The 12438-nt window shown below is 35.0% G+C and overlaps 1 protein-coding gene across 1 annotated transcript; it reads right to left on the bottom strand.

Moving 5' to 3' along the window:
* Window positions 1–6447: 6447 nt before the first annotated feature.
* On the bottom strand, window positions 6448–12258 carry LOC139117531 (protein CDV3 homolog). Its single transcript, XM_070680733.1, has 5 exons — window positions 11895–12258; window positions 9807–9892; window positions 8333–8478; window positions 7492–7669; window positions 6448–7132 (listed from the first exon to the last, which is right to left on the bottom strand). Exons 1-5 carry the CDS (start codon window positions 12129–12131, stop codon window positions 7009–7011), a joined length of 771 nt encoding a protein of 256 aa, XP_070536834.1. The 5' UTR covers window positions 12132–12258; the 3' UTR covers window positions 6448–7008.
* Between the last annotated feature and the right edge of the window lie 180 nt (window positions 12259–12438).

Below are 12438 nucleotides of genomic sequence, written 5' to 3'. Positions count from 1 at the left end.
CCGGTTTCCATAGTTACCCAGTCTGGTGAAGCCCTTTCATGTTTTCAATGTCAAACTAGACACTTCAGGCTAGATGTAAATATCCATGTGCGCACTGCTATTTTGACTTTAGTTAAAATCTGTTTGATAAAATAATCGCTATCATACCAATCCCTAATCCAATAACACTAGGTTAAAATTTGTAAGACAATAGTTGTAAACATAGACACAAAACAGCACAGAACAGACAGTAAATAGACGGTACAAAAACAAAGTCAAATTCATGAGAGAAAGATATATGGACCTCTGATGTTGGTCGATAATTTTAAAATTGTTTGAGAATGCCCTGCATGTAACTAAATGTCATATAGGGTTAAATGTGGAGAGGCATGTAATAAATTATTATTGCCTGAATACATAGGTTTATGTGCTCTCACAACAGGAGACAATTTGCCCTCCTGGCGTTGCGCAAATTGTCACCTTCTCTGAGGCACATAAACCCATGTATTCAGGGAATAATATATAATATTATTAATTTGATCATTTCAATGTGACAGATATTGACTAACAGCACATAAAGTTGTAATATCTAATTTAAATTTTTTGTTTCGTTTACTTTGTTGTTAGACTGGTTGGTATTTCATAATTTGTTATAAGGTTTAAGGACCAGAGAAAGTGTAAGATGTATGATTAAAGGGAGGAGGTTGTCCCGTCTGCATCTGTGTGATTTTTGTTTTGATAAACATTGCCTCTTTCCAGAAATATAATTAATGTCAAGCAAATGTGAAGCAAATTCAGCACTTGATGCATGTTCATAGCTCATTCCTTTTGTATTTTTGTATCTGCAGTCACCAGTTTCATATAGCCTGCATTTAAAAATTTTGGATATGCTTAAGGGATGTTTGGATATGTTGTGTGTAGCAACAGACCAGTAGTGTAGATCCTGTATGCACAGCTGCAGATTGGATGACCCCTATGGATTAACTTGGTCTTGATCTAAGATCCATTGAAGTTCAAGTCCAAGATGAGCTGACCAAACATGCATGCTAATTTGTTCTGCTGGCCATGGTCCTAGCTAGAGATTGGCCATATTGTTATTGTTATTGTTAGCATGGTTATTGTGTCATTCCTTGGGCAGGCACTAAAATCAAGTGATCAAGTATGAACAGCATCCTGTTCATTAAAGAGGATAATTTGATCCTTGCTAAGTCCCAGTTGAGTTTTTGCAATATGAAGAGGTCTGTAGTGACAGCTGGCATTTGTATATCATTCCATTACCTGGACCACCAACAATTCAAGATGTAGCAAAACAAAGACAATGCTCTGCAGGTTAATACACAAACAATCAATTCTCTGATGTCTTCACATAGACTAAACATTTTACCATCTTGTCTTGTATGAAGTGTTTTACAAAATGTCCGAATTTAAAGGGCATCTTACGTGGATAAAACGGTTCATTACTAAACTGAAAGACCAGCATAAAAAATATCTTTCAAAAACTATTTGTAAACCATGCATTTTAAAATGATGTATGATTAAATGCTAGGATTAACTGCTAGGATTTGTCATGAGTCCTCATCTTTGATGCTCATATGTATGTGCATCTTTTCCTAGACAGAGTGCCAGAATGTTACAGGAATGTTTGAGAAATTTTCTGACCACAATTGTGAGACACGTACATATGCATGTTAATGAGATGATTTTTCTCTGTATGGAATTAATTTTTCCATGACGAGTTGAAAATGGGATAGGGTTTCTGATGTAATCGTTACCAAAAAAGTGAAGTAGTAAAAAGATAGTGAGGTTTTAGTTCTGAGAATAAATGATCAATCTGTGATGTACGTCAATTCTGAAACTTACAGAAATCTTGTATTGAGAATCATGTGTAACAATTTTGGAGACAGATTTCAATCCATCATATAACTTGTACCATAAAATTTGGTATTTGACATTGAGATTTTGCATATTCAGCTGCTCTGCATTCCATCATTAAGGTATTAGTTCACAACTTGACGATTCAAACATATCCTGCGGAGTGTCAGAGACTGATCATGTTATGACCATAATAATAAAACTTATTTTCTTAGTGTTTGAAAAAAGCCGTAATGAAAGTATGCCGTGAAAGACTGCATGTTGGAACGAAAGAATGGAACACGTCATGCAGATGTGACATGAAGAGCTATGTTGTAGAATTGTTCAAGTGAAGTTTTTATCAATTGATTCTAACACGGTACAATTATGCACATTACCATTGTATTGATAACATGGTCAATCGATACCGTAAAAACCCTATCAATTCGACCACCCTTTTAATTCGACCACCCTATTTTTTTCTCAAAACATAATTTTATTTTGCCCCTATCAAATCGACCACCGACGGAAACTTGGACTTTCTCAATCCCTATTAATTCGACCGAATGACATACCCTTCAAAAAATTCCTTCAGTTGGTCGAATTGATAGGTTAATACAGTAACCCAATCTGATATCTATACATGTTCATTCAAAGTTATTTTTTAAATGTCAGAACTAAGAATTCAGTGACTGATTGGAACACAATTCTCTTATGAAATGTCTTTAGTTAGTTACCATTTATTGTTGTAACCAGTGTGAAAGTTGTCATGGAAAAGACATCAGGTCCTGTCGCTATGGAGACAAAGGTAATAAACCACTTGAACAGCCTGATAGAAAAGTTTGGTTTTAACTTGTAATTTACATATGGGCACACTTCTAATCTAACACTCACTTTTCATTCTTGGGGGATGGGAAATTGACTGTTAGGTAACTTTTGGTAACTTCTATTTTCAGCCAGGCTTCTTTTAAGTTCACTTCAGTTCAGTTGCCTTTTTCAGTTTCCATGTGGTGCATGACTTTTATGCAATCAGTGCTTTTTCTTGAAGTATAATGTAAATGATATGTTCTAAGAATGAAAGCTTTATTTCCAATTCAGTGTACTGGCAGCAAAAGAGATCTGTGCTCAATGTATTTTTGGGGCCGCCTGTAGAGGGCGCTGCCAATAACACTTCCCTCACATTCCCGTGGCCCCTAGAATACAACTACAGTGGGTATTGATTGTGGTTTTCCTGAGGTTGTACTCTATCTGATATGAGTTACAGTAAAATTTTACTCATCACAAGTACATGTATCATGCCTATCTGGAGATGAATAATAAATACAACTATTTGGTTTTCAACAAATGTAACTTTTACCGCAACAATTATGAATTTCACACAACACACATCCTGCATGTACACAAACTCTTTGTTCCTTGACAAATTAGATACAGTTAATGAGGTACAGTTAAGCATATTGTCCTACATGATAATCATCCTGCTTATGTTCTGGTGGTATCACAGAATATGTTAGATCAAGCAGTGTTTAATTTGCATCAGTCTTTACATGAAGAATTAGAGATTTCTTTATAACCAAAGTCTGAAAAACAAAATATGGGACCAACAGAATCCCTGAAATTGACCAATTTGATGTTCAAAAGATTTTACCATTTGTAAACACAAAAGAAACTTGATTCCGAGACATGTCAGTTTTTTTTCTCTGAAAGTTTATTTCTTTGTAATCAAAGCCACTATTTATATCTCCCATTTAGCTCATGATGTTCTGTTAAGAATGTAGAATGTACACAGAGAGAATAATACAGGAAGAATAATCATAGATGTCTGCAGGAATTCCTTTTTTGTCTTAAGCAAAAAATTCACACAGCCATGGCAAAGTGAAAACACAAACACTCTACACAGTGATTTTGTTCAGAATGACTTCAGTGTTTAAAGTTTGTATCCACTCCATTGTGAGTTCCATTCACGTATTTCACAACCCCCCACCCCCAACCTCTCTATCAGCTTGGTATATCCAACTCACTGTTATTGTGAGTTCCATTCACGTATTCACAACCTCCCACCCCAAACCTATCTATTGGCTTGGTATATCCAACTCACTGTTATACAAATTGGGACTAAACATTTCCCCCAGTGGGTAGATGCCTTCAAACAAGGTACATGAAATGTTACATTACTCATGTTTGGAAATGTCCTGTGACGTTAGTGGAAAATTGTATGAACCCTACTGACTTGATAAAGCCTCACTCAAGGAGGTGATATACCAGGAACTACAAGTTAAGTCTCTATTACTGAGAAAATGGAATTCATACAGAGGTCCACTGACAGCAAATCAGCAACATGTTCAAAATATACCAAGGGAAACTCTGTTTGACCAATCAGAAGTGAGAATCTGTATAAGTGAGAATGTACAAAACATCAGGGCAAGCTTTGGTTGTATTAATTTGTAATTGCAAATTACAATAGGATTACCACAGAATGGACAATATCTGGCCAGCACCAGTGCATTATGGGAGTATTTTCTTTGCAATAGGTTATTGTACGCGAACAAACCCGATGTTTCATAGGTCCAAATGTGGAATGATGACAATGGAATTTCTAATATCCATACAAAATATTGCTGCTATCAACATACAGATTCTGACCTCTGTTCTGAAGAAATCTTTGATATGCATTTTTACCACAATTTAAACTTGAAGAAAAGCTTCCACTTTGACAATGTTAAGAATGGATCTTGCAGACTCAATTTTCTCTAACTACTGATGCTTGTAGTACTCATTGGCTTTTCAGAAAGATCTGCTTTGTAACAAATGGTTTTCTGGTAGCATTTTCTTGTTCTTTAACTGCAAAGTTTGTTGTTTTGGCTTAGGAACTCTTACAGATGGAATTGTGGCCATAACAAATCTTTATCTCAGTATACACTGTAATTGACAACGTCTCATTCTATATTGATATGTTCAAAATATTGAACAGGGTTCCCTCGTTATCTAACAATGATAGTAAAACTCTGATGAGGAGAAGGATTCCATAAAGCTATATTTCATAGTTAATATTTGTAAATAAAATGTGTTCATAAACTAATAAAAATTCTGACTCTCTCCTTTTTGTTATCACGATATGCACTTTTATGGTGCAATTTGCTCTTGAATTTTGTATCACCTGAGCAGTTCTAGAAGGATGGGTCCGACTGATTTGTTGAAGTTGCTAATTATGGAAGGCTAAATTTGATTGGTTGGTTCAAGTGGCAACAAACCTATTTGCCATGAAAAGTTGAAGGTTTGATAGCAAAAATAAATATGCCCTTGTTGGAGGTATGTCCTCAAATTCTTGAATTTGTCAGGTAGCTGTGTGCTACTGTATATTACTGCCTCTTTGATAAAGCCTTATCACCTGCAGACTTTGGCCATTCTATTGATTTCAAAAGGGTAGGTGGGATGTGTAGGGATGGGATACGAAGGTTAAACATTGGCCCACTTCCCAAAACTGATCCCCTGTATTGTACCAAAACCTTTACACACGTATGCTGGCCTCAATCTAATAAATTTAAATATGTTGAACACATACGTTCTATCTTTTGATAATAAGTGCCTACTGCAACAAGAAAGGGAACAAAGGAAAGAAAAATGAAATCAAACTGGATGCCCTTCAAAGTCTAGGAATATTTGCAAGACCTTTTACAGGTTGAAGTGGGTAAACATTATATTCATACCAGCAAAGTCACTACATATCTGCTCGCTATTTCCAATGCAGAATGACAGAATGAAATGAATGTTCCACTGGGTAACTATATCTGTAGCATTGTACTCTTGCATGTAACCAGTTAATTGCTGCTATTCATTTGATATTATTTACTTGAAATCATCATGCACCATCGCCTCTGTAATATTGTGAATGCTCTATCTAGAAATTATCCCAAGATATTTATATCACTTTAGCATGTAGGTGAAGAACATGCATAAAATATCAACCTTACAGTGGCACAGGTACCCAGCAATGTTGGTTGTTCACATTTTTATCCGTCTTCTAATCTTCATTCTAGGTGTCCTTGAAAACAAATACGCTGTCACCACAGCTGAAACAAAACACCTATGATTGGATGAAAGTCAGAACCTTGATAAGGTTTTTGAGCTGATCATACTGGTATCATATACTGTATTAGCAACCTTTAAATAAAATGCATCTTCATTTCAAAGAGATTTTGAGGCATTTGAAAACTGAGTTTGGACATATATGTATAGTTGCCTTTTGTCACTATTTATCCAACATGACAGTCTCAATATCAATTTATGAAATATTTTCATATATGAAACAGTGATAAATCTATAATGCCACGTAGAGAATATGACACCAGCTGTCATATGCTTCTTTGATACTATCTTTGAATATAATTACATTTATTACCAATAGCTGGAGAAAATCTGAGATCACTGTTTTCTATACAATGCAAGATCCGAGGTACATGAATATTCCACATTGATTAAGGGTCATTAGCATAGAATTTAATACCGAAACAATGCTCATTAATGTAATCTGCATATTTGAATATCATTATACCTTGCATCTTGCACTAATAGATCACTGTTTTCTTAATTAATTCTAATTGGGAAATTGCAAATAAAAGTGGTTGTATATTTTTAATACAAATGCATGTACTGCTGTACAAGCAGTATTACATTTCTCAGCCAGGATTATGAAGATTGTATGAGTTAGCCGGAGCAACAGACATCTATATGTATACTATTCACTGTTAACTATAAAAGGCAAATACGGAAAAAAATACAAGTTATTCTGTGGAAGTATCGGTGTCTTTTCAGATAGTAAATCTACTGTTGTTGTTCAACCCTACCTTACACAGGAATTAGTAATAGCAACAATCTTTGTCTAGGACTATTCTATTCCGCAGAAAGGGGTGAACATACAACAAAGAAAAGACAACTGTTATGATATGGACTGCACAAATTACACTGCTATATGTTGTGATGGATGATGTCAATCTGCTGGATAAGCTGGTCAATTCAAATCATCTAGTGCAGATTATCTCACTCTCTGTTTACCACTTGTAGTCAAATCAAAGTTCAACAACACATCTCTTCCAGTTTTTAATTCCACAAGAATTGTTTCTTCAGTTCCTTGTTTTGGTGATCATCACATTAATGTTCAAGTTCCGAGATATCCCTGTCTCAGTGTTTACTAAGAGCTGCATATTTGTTTTCTAAATCCAGTTTAGGGCCTTGGCTTCCAGGAATATTGTCTGTTGCTCTACCTCCTCTTGTAACTCTTTCAAAGTATTTATCAGAAGTATCACTGGAAGTAAGTAAAAGAAAAGAAAGCAATAGATATTTTGTTGTTACAAGACAGACATACATGCTGTAAAATTCTTCCAATGACAATACTAGGGAGTGGTTAACTTCAGTGTTTGGGTTGTACAGGATGTAAAATGTGCCTGTTTTTAAATTTAGAGAGTACATATTATAGAATAAATTCATGGATGTTCACAGCCTTTATTGTTCACCTAGGTCAGGAGATTAGATGTCATCAGTAGGTTATTGTTACACATTGTGAAAATAAAACTCAGTTTTGAATATTCTCATTGTCTCCTGAATCAGCAAATCCTGCACATCTGTGTATTGATGTTAAGGATTTATAATGTTTTCATTTTTTACCTTGGTTGTTTTTCTAGACTAGCCAGTAATGTTGGAAATTGTTGTTCACTTTGAAGATCTGGTGCTTTAGCCTTTACTCCCCTCCTTGGTAGTGGCATTGGTTGACTTGCTGCTAATCTTGCACCTGGTGGCCTGTATACACCACTGGGTTTACTGACTGCAGGTTCTGGGGCTGTTTCTGATGGGAAAGACAGCATGTCAATAATTATACAATTGGTTGAGTTATGACTAGAGAGGCTAGCATTTATCTATGAGTGTATGGGTGTACAAAAACACCTACATCTGAACATTTGTAGAAAATGGTCATGACAAATGGATTGTATGGTATGATGGCCAGTGTGCCCTCTAACAAACTATCTTTCTGAAAACTTTGCATGAATTTGCCAAATTGTGGAAAATTTTTTGTGTCCGCCCTATATTTTTACAAATAAAAAATTTGCTGGCGTCACAGGCATTTTGTTGCATCATGGCAAGTCATATTGGCTTAGAGAGCACACTGATGATGGCAAGTCTAGTTTTTTATTGTGATTTGTGGAAGTGGTGATTGTCTTGGTTACAGCTGTACTATTTTTGCTGTCTTGTCACATGATTGGTTATTACTGTTATTGCTACTTGCCAAGAATTCAAATACACTGACTGGGTATACCAACAGACAATTCTTATGACAACATTGTATGTTACACTTTTATAAAATATTCCAAATGAAAGATTTCATAATTACCTGTCGCACTGATGGTACTAATTTATGAATATGAAAACCGTACAATTTCCTAGTTCAATCGTGACATCTTGCTGTGTCTTACTTAACAATGAGAAATCAAGACATCATTACACATATTACCTGTTGGTGTAGCTGGTGCTGGAGCTGATGTAGCTTCAACCATTTTCCAAGGTCCAGTAGCTGTGTCTTTTGGTTTTACAATCAATTCTCCTTCTTCATCGTATTCTTCTGGTTCTGCTGCATCTTCATCCTGCTCTGCACCAGCACTATGGAAGGAAAAATCATAAATATTCTTGATTAGCAGACCATAAGAACATTTGTTTTGCTTCTATATTTACAATTTCTATTCCAAACGCAATATTTTTAAGAATCAGATGTTATAATAACATATCACTGGGCAAACACAATAAATTAGATTCTATTCAATCTGTACCTGTTACTGTATCGTAACAGTCCCATGCATTGTGCACACTGTATGTCAATTTATGTGCTTGATGAAATAACATTTTACATATTTAATGCATTGTGCTCAAAAGAAATTGAGAAAAACATTCTACACTGACGAAAATAAAATGAAGGAATCTCAGTCTACATATTGTCTGCCTTTTGCATTTGCTATTCTGTTTTCCTACCAACCTAATACAGCAAAAAGAAAGTAAACAATCTTTACAGCTCATTTTAATCAGTCTATTGATTGAGTTTCATAGATGAATTTATAAAATTAGCTGTACCAGTAGCTGATGTAAGATTACATATGATTATCATATCTTTTGTAACATAGAAAATAACTATTATGTAATAACTTCAACATAATCTCTGCATTTGGAGGCAATGGTTACTTTCTATTGTTTAAAAAACATGTTAGCATATTTCAGTTGTAAGTCTTTCTACTTGTACATAACAATTTTTCAATATCATGAAATATTACCGGAAATTATCATAAATGCAATACCTGTATTGCCATTCTCCCATTGTTAGAGAGTATTTTATATTGATATAAACCAATATTTTGACATGTTAAAATATGAATCATATTTTCACTATGATGAGAACTACTTGCAGCCAGGTGTACATGTTGTCACATTGGTATGTTAATATACATAAAACGCTGAGCAAACCGAAGTTGTGACACTCTGAAATTTAATTAATAATTATAGTCAAAATTTGATGTTAGCTTTCAGCTTTTGGCCATTGCACTTACGTTCAAGTTAGCATAGTCTTACTGAAAACAAACAAACAAAATGCATTGAAAATTTGTATGTATTGCATTTGACATCTTTCATAGCCATTAGAAGGTACACATGTCAAATGTTCATGCTGTGACTCAGAGAGTCACGTTGGTATTCCGTGTTCGTGTCAGTGATACAGAATTAGGTTACATACTGAGTCGCCCGCAATGAGTCAAATTGCGGACAAATCACAAGAATAAGACGCAATACCAACCAAGCTTCATGTGATAACCCTTAAAATTGTACGCCAGATAATTCATAATTTGAGTATTTGTTTCAAGAAAAAGGGCCTGATGAATTTACTTCAATATTTTTTGTGAGTTTTCAGTGAGATGTGACAAGGATCAGCATACTAGGAGTCTTACCCAATTTGTAGCGCTTGTATTCGAAGTCCGCTGTAATCTTTTTCTTCTGGTTCATCATATTCTTTCCATTCCTCTTCATCTTTTTTCTGTAAAAGCAAATCACATCACAATTTTGATAAAAATAGTGTCAATGACACTGTAGCTCCCATCCTGGACTATTTAGTGTTTGTTCTCTGGTCAGATATTTGAACATGTGTGAAAGAGATATAGCTCAAAAATGCAATATGCAATTTCACCACGATTTGCCCAAATTTGGGAAAGGTCACTCCTATGCACTTCCATACCAAGTTTCACATCAATTGGACTTGTGGTTTCAGAGAAGAAGATTTTTTGACCAAAAATGGGAGAAAATTACAAAAAAACTCATGAAAAATAGCAAGTCCAAGATACTGACCAAGTTTCACATCCATAGAGACTTGTGGTTTCAGAGAAGAAGATTTTTGACCAAAAATGGGAGAAAATTACAAAAAACTCATGAAAAATAGCAAGTCCAAGATACTGACCCAAGATGTGCACAATCATTTTAGGTCAGCCCAAAGTACTTACATGCAAATTTTTCATGTAATCTGCTCAGTGGTTATTGAGTTTTTCAATTTTGACTGTTTTTACATTTTTTTCACTTAATTTGCATATTTTTGGCAATGACAACTTCATTTGAACAAAATCTCATCTACAGCCCATCATCCATGTACACACCAAATATCAAGATGAAATGTGCAGCGGTTTTGGAGTTTTTGATGTTGACGGACAGACATACAGACAGTTCCCTAGCCTATACGAATAGCTTCCATTGCATATATACATATGGCTATGGGAGCTAAAAATGAGTGTGATGATTTAAAACTTAATCCCTATACCCTAATAATACATCATACCATTCACAGTGAAATTAAGTATTACCATGTTTATAACAATTGTAACTAAAGCATATATTGCATGGGGGTATACTTGTTACAATACAATAGTATCATTTGAATGAGAAATAAACTTGACAAATGAGGATTAAAAAGCCAGCAAGACGGTCAAATCTTTATATCAAGTATCATTGATGACTGATTAATCATTTATACTGAATACTGTTCCCTGTTTTAAAGTCAAAGTTGAAAACATCACATATCAGAACAAATAAATTTATTGCAAATATTAAAAACATCACTAGGCGAGAAAGGGTTACAATTGCAGTAGAAATTGTGTCTGTCTCTTTCACACTTGTTATAATATGGCAAGATTTTTTCTATGATACCACATTTACACACTTTTTACTGCATTTTAAAGACATGGTATCACTCCAGCAGTCACATGCAATCAAAGTAACACTGTATCCTATATTGGTACAGTAGATTGATAATTAGATCAAACTTTATGGTACTATACATGTTCACTCAACAGCGTAATCCTAACTTAACTACAATCATGCTCTCCATTGGATATGAAATGAGGATATTTTAACTTTCATACTGTTGGAGAGGTTTACATCTATTAAAATGAATAAATTTTGTATTCATAAAGTTGCACTCCAATCTTACTGACAGTCTACAATAGCTAACAATTAGTAACATAAAATGGTGGTAGAGACATTATACTGAGGGTAAAATAGAAAAAATGCACATAAACAATTAAGAGATATGTCATATAGATATGCTCAACAAATTTCCATATGAATGCTGCATAGGTTTTACGACAGGGGCCATTTTAGGTGAAGCAATACTATCTTCCGTTGCATAGTGTTGTCCATTTTACTTTCATAAGGTGAGGGCCCACTACGACCTTTGACCCGAAAGGGCTTCAAGCTGACCACAGTCTTGTTTTTAGGGTATCGATGCATATTGTGCATAAATGAAGTAGATTTTAGGTACAGTGACGTTGCTATTTGATTGCGAATACAGGAAATCACTTAACGCCATGAACCATGGCCATTTCAAATCTCGGAAACTCCAGACATGTCAGTCACCACACACCGTGACTACACATGCCACACGTGGTCCTATGTGAAACGATCGGGTACAACAGTTTTGCGCAACCCCTAATGACAGTGAATATAATCCTGTAGTAACTATTAGAATTATGGCCTTTCATAATCAATCTTACCTCTACAACTTGAGGGCGTTCACGTTCTTCTTGTGTCTGCTCTGTTTCTGAGGAAGCAGCTGGTTGAGATGTCGATGTCAACGTACTAGATTTTTCCTTTTCCTTCTTTTTCCTCACCGGCTGCTGACCACCATCCTGTAACTTCTTGGCAATCTCGTCTGTGGTTGTGAATTTAGCTTTGCTCTTTTTCTTTTTGTCCTTTTTGGCAAAGAAATCATCAAGTGCTTTATCCTCCATGGTGTTACTATTAAAATTTCCCAATTTCTTCAACGTTAATGTCTTTCAAATCACATGAGACGGAAGACTCAGCATACACTGGTGACCCGACGAGTTCCCGGAAGTCAAAAATGCGCACGCGCAATAATCAGGTTCCCTAGATTTCTCAAGAGTTGTTAATGCTGTATCGAGAAATGATTATTAAAAAAATTGAAATTTATTTATTGTTTCGAAGAAAGACAGCATGAAGTAAAGGATGTATATCTGATGCATTTTTACTCATCGAAACTTCCCGGAAATCGAACTTTTTAATGATTTAATTCAAACA

Source organism: Ptychodera flava, chromosome 18 (assembly GCF_041260155.1).
Source record: "Ptychodera flava strain L36383 chromosome 18, AS_Pfla_20210202, whole genome shotgun sequence".
In the NCBI taxonomy this organism is placed as follows: Eukaryota; Metazoa; Hemichordata; class Enteropneusta; family Ptychoderidae; genus Ptychodera; species Ptychodera flava.
The sequence above is the reverse complement of the archived record's forward strand: the minus strand, read 5'-3'. Positions and strand labels throughout refer to the sequence as shown.